The sequence below is a fragment of the Scleropages formosus genome, chromosome 4 (genome assembly GCF_900964775.1).
Source record: "Scleropages formosus chromosome 4, fSclFor1.1, whole genome shotgun sequence".
NCBI classification, from domain to species: Eukaryota; Metazoa; Chordata; class Actinopteri; order Osteoglossiformes; family Osteoglossidae; genus Scleropages; species Scleropages formosus.
This window is the reverse complement of record NC_041809.1, coordinates 7,032,400-7,044,731: the sequence shown is the minus strand read 5'-3', so window position 1 is coordinate 7,044,731 and position 12,332 is coordinate 7,032,400. Positions and strand designations below refer to the sequence as shown.

The 12,332-nt window shown below is 36.4% G+C and overlaps 1 protein-coding gene across 1 annotated transcript in view; it reads left to right on the top strand.

Moving 5' to 3' along the window:
* LOC108932684 (CUB and sushi domain-containing protein 1) overlaps positions 1-10,568 on the top strand; it is a 389,881-nt gene extending 379,313 nt beyond the window's left edge. Inside the window, exons 59-71 of the mRNA XM_029251436.1 lie at positions 71-253; positions 1,475-1,648; positions 3,348-3,521; positions 3,655-3,728; positions 3,928-4,039; positions 4,850-5,029; positions 5,756-5,821; positions 6,185-6,346; positions 6,712-6,824; positions 7,077-7,164; positions 7,401-7,533; positions 7,846-7,908; positions 10,268-10,568. Coding sequence (XP_029107269.1) covers positions 71-253; positions 1,475-1,648; positions 3,348-3,521; positions 3,655-3,728; positions 3,928-4,039; positions 4,850-5,029; positions 5,756-5,821; positions 6,185-6,346; positions 6,712-6,824; positions 7,077-7,164; positions 7,401-7,533; positions 7,846-7,908; positions 10,268-10,427 — 1,682 coding nt within the window. The 3' untranslated portion in view covers positions 10,428-10,568. The remainder of the gene's footprint in view (positions 1-70; positions 254-1,474; positions 1,649-3,347; positions 3,522-3,654; positions 3,729-3,927; positions 4,040-4,849; positions 5,030-5,755; positions 5,822-6,184; positions 6,347-6,711; positions 6,825-7,076; positions 7,165-7,400; positions 7,534-7,845; positions 7,909-10,267) is intronic.
* Positions 10,569-12,332: the final 1,764 nt, after the last annotated feature.

Below are 12,332 nucleotides of genomic sequence, written 5' to 3'. Positions count from 1 at the left end.
GCCTTGACCTACAACACATGAACAAAGAAACGAGCAGAATTAAATTAACCATGAACCCCCTCTGTTACAGTGATCAGCTGTGGAGATCCAGGCCCCATTGCCAACGGGATTTATACTGGAAAAGAATTCACATTCAACAAGACAGTGCACTACCACTGCAACCCAGGATACATCATGGACTACACCATCAGGTCCTCCACTCTGCTCTGCACAAAGGATGGAAGCTGGAACCAGACCAAGCCAAGCTGCAGAGGTCAGAATGAACAGCAAAAATGAATTTTTAAAACATTTAAAATATAAACTGTTCACTGTTTAGAAAACATTTCAGATAAGTCTGTTTTATTACTTCATTACATCAAACAACAAAATTTAAATCTGAATCCTATTATCACCTATTAGAACCTACGATCTATTAAAATCTCAAAAATAAAAAAAAAAATAAGAAATAATATCAGAAATTCAGTTTCTCACCAAAATTCTAAAATTTTAAAAAACACAAGCACCAAAATGCGTTCATTATATGTGCAAGATATTTCCTGCCAGATACTCAACTTTTTTAGCATCATAATGCAGACAGGAGAGACTGAAGAAGCTTTGGCTAATAATGGAGTGACAGGTTAAGAATGAATGAGGTGATTCGCATCTAATTTCACCAAGTGGCACTTTAGCAGATGTGTGGTTATAAAACAATAGCAATATTGTCGGTAAGTGCTGTGTAATCTGTCAAGAGTTTGCATTTTCACTACACTGATACGAGCACATGCTTGTCTATCCTTTCCAATTAATCCATTTTCACATTGCTGTGTAAGACACCTACATTTCATGAGGTCTCTTAGAAAATGATAATACAATAAATGATATATGCGAGCACATTCACAAACAATATCATATATGCTAACTGAATGTAATATGAACATATATTTATGATTAATGAGAGTGTGATTCCCTCTAATTAGCCACAATTTGTATAAAATCCCTAATGAGAGCTGAAACGCATACATTCTGTCCCCATGGTGAACTGAATATAATGAAGGAAGAAATAACCATTTAAAAAGCATCCATAAATCACTAATAGGCTTAATTGTTACATATAATTTTCTTTCTAGACCTCTTAATCTCCATTAGAAAGAATTATAAATAAAAAACTATTCTATCCAGTGACCTGGCAAAATTCCCATTCGGACCATATCAGAAATCAAAGCTACCTAATCGGCCCGGTATGTGAAATGAGTAGTATTAATTTCTACCTCATTCAGGATAAAGCAGATGTGTGGTTAAGTGTAGTGGCAAAAAGTGGTTCCTGTGAATCTGATGGCAGTTGAAGCAGGTTACGCCCTATAAAAAATTAAACTGATGAAAAAGAGTGAGGAACGAGTTATAGAAATGCAATCCGCCATTTTGACTCCAAAGATTTGATTCGTCAGTCTGAGGAAGCATCTGACCTGATGGATCGCTCCTGCTTTCCACTTCGCAGTGATCATGTGCAGTCAGCCCCCAGGCATCCGCCATGGGAAGGTAGAGGGCTCGGACCACCAGTGGGGCTCCAGCATCACCTACAGCTGCTTCGAGGGCTACCAGCTGTCCCTGCCCGGTGTGGTCACATGCGAGGGCAATGGCACATGGCGTGGCGACATCCCACAGTGCCTACGTATGTGGCAACAATGCAGAAATACTGTCTCCACCATCATTTTCACATCACCATTAAAAATACATATACTTCACAGTTTTTAGTCACCATCGTCCATTTTATATTCCATTTACTGTTTATAGAAAATTTAGATAGCGGTCATTTACTTATCTATTAATTTCTTTATTTTCCGTATTGATATATTTATTTGCAAGATAATTTTTAACTAGGAATAAGAAAAGAGTTAAAAGGGCTTATGTTAATTAGTCACAATACCCTTTGGGCTAGATTGTTAGTAACTGACTTTAAATGCATGAGAAGGGGAATGCTCATGGAGAATAAGATCATAAAGATCTAAATAAGATCTAAACTGATCTACATAAGATCTACATAAGATCTAAACTGACCCCTGAAGCAGGTAAAAAATTACAGCTAAGTGTTTGGTAACCAACTGTGGGGTTCTTTTTTTTTAAGATGCAAAGGATAAATTATTCCCTGAAGAGTAATATGAGACCTGCTGAGCCCAAATTTCAAATTTTCTATTAGCAGATGGGCAAAAACACTATTTGAGCATGATGGTAAATGTCTTTTTATGGTCTTTGTGCTAATTACAGGTTAAATCCATGCTTCCAATAATTCATACAGTTCATATTCAAATTGCACTGTTGTTGGGTGCTGGGAATATAGAGCCAGGTTGGTACTGTGTGAAATGCAGTCCTGAAAAATGCTTGCAGACTACTTTGACACCAGCAATAGCTTTGTCAACATCTTGTAAATTGATCCTCAAGTAAAACCAGCAAGGGCTATATGTAACATGAGAATTATAAGGTAGACGGACGGTGTTTGTCAGTAAACCCTGCAGCAATTCGCTGCATGCCTTTGACACAGTGTCAGAAGAAATGCTCAGACATCATCACAATCTGCCCCTAAAGTATTCAGAAACCACAACGGGAACATATGCAGTAATTGGCAGCCCGCAGGTAGGTGACATCAGACATGCGACTGAATCCATGCAAGATATTGTAAAAACAGCATAAGTAGCAGGAGTTAGTGTGAAACATCTTGTATGTGTCAACCAAATAAAATCCCTCTTTCAGAACAAATGTTAACCACTTTTGTGCTTTAGGCTTTTGTCAAAGTATCTTGATTTTGGCCAGCAAAGATGTGTTAGGTAGGGGAAGAATGGTAGTTAGAGCCATCAATAGAATAAATTGATCAGGCTTCAAATTCCCACTGTAGCACCATTGAGCAAGCTACTTCCCTTGAATTGATACAGTAAAAATTGCCCTTCTGTTTAGTGGGTAAATAATTCTACATAGCGAAATATACAAACACAGCATTGCAAGTTGTTTTGGATAAAGACACCAGCTGAATGAACTAATAACAATATTTTTTTTCTCTCTCTCCTATCAAAAAGAATGCCTTCATATTTCATCGGTTTCAGTTTAAACCCATATTAACTCATCCCATGCTGCCACTAAATTTTGATGTTTCATCATGAAATTTCTGTATTAAAATGAGTTTGATTTGAACATTGCTTTGAAGAAATTTACCTGAGAAATGCATAAATGTTATGTGTTGAAATTGTTTTTAGCCCTGTGAAAATGAATGGCAATGGTCTCTTTATAGGACACTTCTCATTTTCTTTAGGTTGAGCTCCATGCTAGCTTCCTGTAGTTTATGCAAATTAATTGGTGACACCCCGATTCCTCCTCAACAGCTGTACTGTGTGGAGACCCCGGCACACCAGCAGAGGGATATGTAGAAGGGAAACAGTTCACCTACAGGTCAGAGGTCACCTTTCACTGCAGGTCTTCATATCTCCTGGTGGGGTCATCGAGGAGAACATGCCAAGCAGACGGGACCTGGAGTGGCATCCAACCCTCCTGTATAGGTGACTGTAGCTTCCCTCACAACTACATAAAGTTTTTTTTTTTTTTTTTTTTTGTATTTTTACGTAAATCTATACTCGTTCTCTGTCCACACCTGTTCCAAAAAAAAATAAATAAATAAATTTCTGTCTTTAGATCCTGCATATAATGCATGCAGAGATCCAGGGACCCCTGCATTTGGAATACCTATACAAGCTCAAGGATTTGAGGTTGGCATTCTCCTATTGTACTCATTTACTTATATTATTATTTTGTGATTAGTCAGGCAATGCATCTATATGTTCACATGAATGAAAAGCTCCAAAGCATCTCCATTCTCAAAAATTTGTATGTTGCAGAATTAAAAGAATATTTCAAATCAAAACAAACCTATATCTTAATCCAAGATTTTTAAATCTATTTTTGCAGGTTGGGAGTAAAATCTTCTTTAAATGTAGAAAAAACTACCATATACTAGGATCTACAACGAGAACATGCCTTGAGAACTTAACATGGAGTGGTGTACAACCAGAATGCATACGTAAGTACTTCAGAACATGATTGCATCTGACAAATCGCCAGAAATACTAGCGCAGAAAATGAAGGGTAACAAGAGCTCTTTGAATAATCTGCTGGATTATGCACAGTCAGAAACACTGCCACCATTTCTTTTGGTCCTGACTTATTAATGACCCAGGAGACAAGATGGTGTGACAGCTTAACTGAATAAAATATTGTCACAGCAGATGTGACTTTTTTGATTTACTGGATCCTGCTGGCTCCTGAACGTGGTCCCAAAGCCAAGTGCTGGCACGGACACTACGCCTTCCTCAACTCAGGGGCTCCCAAATATCATACGTGCTGAGCTCCATACTTGTATATAGAGTTAAGTTACTAGAAGGTGTACAGGAAAGGCTTTGTAGAGATGTATATTTGACACTAAGTGATTCATATGATAACAGAATGAGAGAACCAAGTGCCTCGGAAGAAAAAAATTAAATATACCAGTTTAGTGAAGTTTATGCTGCTGTTCGCAAATGGTGAATCATTGGGTAAATGACACTGACTTAATCCACCAAATCCTCAAGGCTTTCCAGGGACACATAGAGAGACGTGGCTGTCAGATGTGCTGGAAGGGAATCATCCATTGAAAGTCCCGTGCACTGGTCTTGTGGATGTAGGGGAAGATAGAACCTGCAGTCATGTTTTGTAGTCTCTCTCCTTTGAGTGTGACTTTTACAGTGGTCATCTGACATATTCTTTGTGGTGTGGGCTGCAGTTTTTTTTTTCTTCTTTTTTCTCCCCTCCCTCAAACTTTGATCCATGACAAACTGTTTTCTGTGCTCAACAGCCCACGCTTGTAGGCAGCTGGAGACACCCTCCCATGTTGATGTGAAAGCCATAGACCTTCCAACTTTGGGCTACACGCTCATGTACACGTGCCAGGCCGGCTTTTTTCTGGCGGGTGGCTCAGAGCACAGGACTTGCAAGTCAGATGGGAAATGGTCTGGAAAACCACCCATCTGCAAAGGTACACAAATCCAAGAGACTCGTAAATTGTTTATTATTTATTCACCTGCTCATGGGATTCCACAAAACAAGCATTGTATAAGAAACTTTCCAGCAGGAAGAACCAAGCACCCCATGTAAAATGGAACCACCAGTGATTTAAGTCCATTTACAGAGACCACAAATGTGCACTCCACAAAAGTTGATTTTCTCTGTAATAACACGATTCAAGGTCATTTTGCATTCTTTGATAACATGTGTTTTAAAGTTTGTCCACATCTTCTTTGTTGGTGTTATGGGAGAATCTATCCGTTCTAATTTAAGAGTGACTCTTGTAATTTCTAAGCAAGTTTCATATAGCTGGAGATTATGTAACCTCGTGTCATCATGGTGAAGAAGCAGTTGATGAGAATGAGTGGTTGACTCAAAACTGAATGACACCTACATTAAATAGTTCAGGAATTGTGATAGAAAAAGAACATGCTTCAAAAAAAGTCTTGAAAAATTGAGTATGCACCATACTTCAATGTCATCCTAGTATCATAATAATATTTATACCACACTTATATATCATACCTACAAATTCTAGTTTTCATAAACATTGCATTTCATAAATATTAAATGTTAATATTAATTTCTGAAATAACCATTTAGAGAATATCATGCTGCTGCCATGTTGGAAATATTTAGTGTGCAGGAAACATCCCTAAAAATCACATGTTCATTTATTCTGATTATTATGTTTCAGTTGGTCCAAAAATAAATGACAAAGCAAAAGGATCAGATTCAGATCTGCACAAAAACAAGATCAGAGGTATGTAAACTGCCCAGTCAAATTCGAACATATTTAGATGCTTAGGGTAGAAAATTGACATTTAATGTATGCTTTATTTGACAGTAATCTTAAATCCTTTGAGATGCTAGCTGCAGCAATGATTGTAAAATCTTCGGTCGATTAAGCCAGGCTGAAATCTCCCTCAGGATCTATTCTGCATTAGGACTTAAAGAAAAACATATTTTCAAACAGCTTGAGCTCTACCAGTGTAGATCTTCAAAAATAAAGATTTGAAATCATTGTGAAAAAAATAAAGTAGATCTGAAACTGTATGCTGAGCAATGGGGGGCAGGACGGGAATGTGAACTTGTATGGTGGTAATGTGTCTTCTTTCATCTTCAGTTCCAGCAGACGTGTTTTCCTTAAATTCTGCTTGGACCGGCTTCTATGAGTACCTGGGGAAAAGGCAGCCGGCCACTATAACTGTCAATGGGTTCAATGTAACCACCAGTAAAGTCAATGTCACACTCCTGGAGCACAGTGGCGTGCAAATTAGGCTGTCAGGTAAAAAGCTGGATCTTCAACGTTGTAATCAATCATCCCAATGGTTTTTATTTAAGACTTTCAGGGCAAGGTTTGCATTACTGTTAGTCTAATGAGGCACTTTTCAGATAAGTATTTCATGACAGTTCTGATTTAAGATAGTCAGAGAATATAAGTGACACATATAGATGGATTAAACTGAACCCCCAAAGTGTAACACTATTTTAGCATGCATCAGTCTCATTAAAAGTTAGTTTTAATGTATATATAAGGAGACTGCTATACCTGAAGTTCAGACATGTTTTTTGATGTATTTCTCACATGTTTCCCTGGTTTGTCAACATCTAATCGTGGGCTTCGTTAATAGCTGAGTTTTTGCTTCACAGGGACATATAAAAAAGAAGAAAACCATTTACTTCTCAAAGTTTACAACGTGAAGGGCCCCATGGAACTTTATTTCAGTAAATTTAAAAATGACAACTGGGCAATGGATGGATTTGTAAGTTTATTGACTCCTCTATTTTAATTCAGTGATGCTTGTTTAACAATGACATGAGAAATGATAATTTATGAAAAAAAGAATGTGTATATCTTTGAGAATGAAAACACCCAAGTAAGAAAGCAATGAGAGGAAAATATTTTGCTTTTCTCTGACCACTTAAAAATGAAAAGTGTATCTTCAACCTAAATCTTCTTCCTGAGGGAGTCATTCAGAAATATATATTTTATTTGTATGTTTTCACTTGTCCAGGTGACTGCAGAATCTGACAAGAATAGCTATATGTATCAGGGCTATATTCACAGCAAGGATTTTGGAAAATTCCAGTTAAAAAGACAAGGTATTTTCAGTTTTTTTTTTTTTTTTTAAAGAAATACGCTGAGAAAATTACATTTAACACATATATATATATCAAAAAAAGAAATCTACATAAGGTTGTTGTCATACATAGTAAAAACAGTAATATTTTAAGTTTGTTTTAATTTCGAAACAATACGAAATATTTTGTCTTTTTAGGAAACACTTTTCCTACCTTATTTTAGCTGAATATTGCCTTCCTTGTTTATCTCATATTAGGTCTTATTACAACAGACATGGATCCTTCAAATCCATATTATGGCACCAACAGCAGTTCCGTGGCGGCAGCCATTTTGGTGCCATTCTTTGCCCTGATTCTGTCGGGGTTTGCTTTTTACCTCTACAAACACAGGTATGTCATCCAGATTGCTTGCAGCTGTGAGTCATACGTTGACAATGTCTGCCCTTAATGATTGAATGCAAAGCACAGTTGTGTTTTTCATGCAGTTATGGGAAACTCCTGTGACGTTTCGCTTGATAGTGACTCAAACAAAATCTGTAAATTTAGTCTGTCCAAAATACTGATTTAATGGCCTGCAGGTGTTGTCGCTACAGTTAAAGAGCATGGGAGTTTTCCAAAGCTACCACAGCTGAATTTTCTGTGACGTTATTGTCGGAGAGGATGACAGTTCCGCAATATTAAAATAAATAAAAAAATTGGCAGGGTACTTTCACAAGACACAGATGAGAATGAGAGACCCAAAGACGTAATAAGGGCCGGCTGCAGGTAAGACACAAGAAACTAAATCACTAGGCAGTGATTCCTCTACCTTCACATCGCCATTGTCTGCTTTTCTTTTCTCCATTTTGTAACAGAACAATAAATAAATAAATACTGTAAATAATGTGGAGAGGATGGATAAAATGCCACACTGTTTGCTCTCACATAAAATTGCCATCCCTCTGTCAACATATTTTATCCAAATAAATGTTGTTTGTAAAAAAATAAATGTTGTGACCACTCCAGCGTAAACGAAGGAGAGTATTCAAAAAGCGGATGCTGAAATGACGCCAATTCCAATTTTTCATGCAGTCATTACACATGATGAAGCTTTACCCAGATTTTTACTATCTGTTTCTGATTTGCCACTGATGTAAATTCCAAGTGTAGTTTGATCATTGTACATTATTATTATTATTATTATTATTTGCATATTGTACCATGTTTGACTGTTGACTTTCATTACCATCCAGTGTAACCCATGTATGTTACAGGAATGTCTTCAGATATATATTGTTGCATGCAGTATTTTCAGCTTCAGTGAATTCAGCTAAATATGCAGATGTTAATTATCATATTTCAGTAATGTTACAAGCACATCAGTAAGTGACTGATGCGGACTGGGAAATGTGAAACAAATTAACTCAGGCTCTCCCTCTGCAAAAGAGGTGTAATTACTCCACAGAGCCACAAGGGATTTGTAGTTTTTTTGTTTGTTATTTTTTTGTTTTGTTAGTCTGTAGTTTTTGTCGCCAAGTTGGTGGGAAGCGTTGGGGTACGAGTGGCAGCCTTCCCATATCTGTAGTCTTCACATTGCGAAAATGTTCTGCTGCCAGTAAACTTCATTTGATACTGTCGACTTGGCTTAACGCTGCGTTGGCTTCGTTTGGAAGTACTATGTTAGATTTTGGCAGCAAAACAAACAATGTCTGCTGTTGAAAATTTGCCCTTCCTTGCCATTAAAGAAATTGTGTCTCAAACCCAATTTTGGTCCTGTTAAACTACAAATGTATTGGTTAAGAGACAATGTTCAGTTCTCTAACTTAAATAAGTGTAGGTTTAAAGAACATATATGTAGGTGTCTTTGATATGTAAGTAGAAGATTACATACCCTACTTTTGCAATACTTAATGATTGAATTTCAATTTTAGTGTTACACAGAGACTTGCTTTTTGCTGGCAGAGTCTGAATATACCAAGATATTTATGCCACTTTTGAATCCCCTTTTAGCTAGCTAATGAAATTAATTTTTCTTTCATTTGTTACTTTAACAATTAAGTAAATTGGCCAGTTAAAATTGTCTCTATTCTCTTGTTCCCTGCTTTCTCAACAGAATTTCCCTCTAGTTCTCCCCATATCAACCTTTTGCCACCACAAGTCACATTTCTCATCTGTAGACATTTCATTGTAAATAGGACACATGGAATCTTTTTTTTTCTTTTTTTTTTTTTTTTTTTTTTAATATCTCTGAATTCCTGACGCAAGGGTAAATTGAAAATGCAAATGAATTCCCTTGGGCGTGCCATTTGTTGCGTATGGTAGTTTCAGTACATCACTACTAAGGGTCAGACAAGTTTGTCCAGCAAATCTATTGTGAATGGAACATAGCTAAGGGCTTCGAAAACTTTTAGACCTCTTTAAGTGACAAAATAGAAATATTGCAGGGTACTAAAGATTTGTATAATACTGTGATATATTTAAAAAGTGTGCAAATCTTTTAGATATGACCACCCGAATTTAATTCGCTGTGCTGTATCCAGGTTGAAATAGAAGAGGCTTGTATATTGAAATTGGTGGGAATGGAGGTATTGTGTCAAAGGCAGCTACATGCAATTGATAGCAAGGTATTTCAGCAAAGGGAGTTCTCACATAAAAAAGAATGTATTTGTCTGTGTATGTCTTCTTCATAGCTCAGTGACTGGGAGGAAATCAACATCTATTTAAATAATGGTTCTGCACATTGTATGCATTCCTCGAGTTTTTTGTATATTTTTCATATTACTATTAACGATTATATTAAATTGACTAATGTGATTACCATAATTATAAGTACTGTCTAGGATTATTCCTACCTTATTATTCTATTGTACGCAGTATGCAATTTTGTAAAACCTGAGACCTTTAATACCTGATCATCTGATGTTGTTTTTCCTCTTCATTCGATGCCCTGTGCGCAGTGTGTTTTATTGTTCAAATTAATTTTGTTTTCCATCTTAAAATAATGGAAGGATGTCTTTGTGTTTTCAGTTCCACTGTTTCATGCAGTTGCTATTTAATGGCAACTCAGTTCTGCTGTGTTCATTTTTTCATTATTTTAAAAATGGTAAATTTACTTAGTCTCTTCTTGATTTGTCTTCCTTTTCAGGTCAAGACCAAAAGTACAGTACAATGGCTACGCAGGTCACGAGAATACCAATGGACAGGCTTCATTTGAAAACCCCATGTATGACACAAACATGAAACCGACGGAGGCAAAGGCTGTTCGGTTTGACACGACCCTGAACACAGTCTGTACTGTCGTATAGCCCCTGCCATCTGCATTTGACTGGTCCACAGCCATACCTCCTGGGTAAGCAGTAATGTCCTTGGTGCCATATGCCAATTCCTCCTTGACTCCTCTCTTTGCTACTACAGTGCATTGACTTCATAAAAACCCCCTTGGTGGACATGGCAGGGGGAAATAATTCTGAACAGTAAAAACTGATATTTTTTAATGGACGATCTGCAAAAAAAACAAACAAGAGAAAGAAACAAACAAATAAATAAATAAATAAAAAATTAGACTCTCTATTCAGAAAAGACCAAGATCCTTTCCAACAAAAAGAAGGACTAAGACATTTTTTCTCGGATCAAGGAGTTCTGCCTTTTATGGCTCTTGCAGGAAGAGTTTTTCCATCTTTTATTTTTTCCTTTTATTTGTGTCTTTCTTTCCAAAAGCACTCTCTTGGGGAAATTCTGAAGTGTCTTGAAAAGGCACATAATTGTCGACAAAAAGTATTTCCCTCTCTGAAGATGAGGCATAAAGGAGAATACGTCTTTGAACGAACAAGACTCCTTGTATTTTGCCAAACTTTTCTATTAATAAAAGGGGAAAATATGTTATGACAGTGGCCTCACAGAAGAACTTGGCTAACTAGTTTCCGGGTAGTGGAAGGAATATTCTCTTCTGTTGCGTTGCAAAAACTTTACTGCACAATTTTTGCACTACTGTGTGACAAATGGACGGAAAACCGGCAGAAAAAGAAAATGAACATGTAATCAGAAAAAAACAGGGTTTCTATATGCTGACCATATGTATATAAACATGTATTCCCATATCCACAGGAAGCATGTTGCCATGCTATGTGTTTGAACTATAGAAAGGCTGACTTTATTTTCAATATTGTTTTTGCAAAAATGTGAAGTTGTAAGACAACTGCATACTTCTTACACTGCTATATAAACAGCTGTGATAGTCATTGAATAATGCAGCTTCATTTTTGACTTTTTTGTTCATTTCTAGTGCAACTGGTATACATGCAAATTAACAGCAGCCATCAGTCATTCATTTTGTTAGGCTGGGCCATTCATTTAACATTAATTCCCATAAAAGAAAAAAAAAGTATTTAAAAAAATATTTTTTTGAAAAAAAAGAAAAGATTTGTTAATTATTATTTTTGGATGTTTGAGTTAAAATTAAAGATAATGAAGGAAAATTCCATTCTTTCTTTGTGCTTCCTAAGTTTGTCATTGAACGTCACTTAGATCCCAACTAAAATGATTTTTTTCGCATTTTTTTGCATTGTATCTTGTAAACATTGGAAGACTCTATAATAGTTAGTTATTTTATGCTGGGCATAAAAAACACATATCTAAGAATAAGATAGGCTTGCTGGTAATTTGTCAAATACCTTTTGCACAGTCTGTCATTTTTCTATAATGCTGGAGCAAATTAAATGTTTATTTTTCATAAATGCTGCACTTACTTTAAATCACAGGTATGAATGAGGAGGTCTGTTTGGAATAATATGTATCAGAAGTGTATGCTGTAATCTAGGCTGGCCCCATTTAAAAGCCCCCCTTTTTTTTTTTTTTTTTTTTTTTTTTTCAGTTGGGGTTTAACCAATCAGTATAGTGATCTTCAACCGGCAGCCAAGAGAGTCTAGAAGATTCTAGAAAAGGCTATGGGCAACTGGTGTAATTTTGTGTTCATTCTCCTAGCTGTAGAAAAGATTGCTTTCATAGCCCTCTTTTCATAGTCTTTGACAGAATTCCAACATACTATTCATTAATACACTGCCTTATTGATTCAGAAGCAAAGAATGCCCAACTCAATCTCAAACTTATCTGTATCGCTGAAACTTGTTGATGTGTGTTTGAGTGTAGGGCTATCTGAGTGCATATACACTGTGAATCCAAAAAGTTGTGGATGATGGTGTTTTCCTGATAAT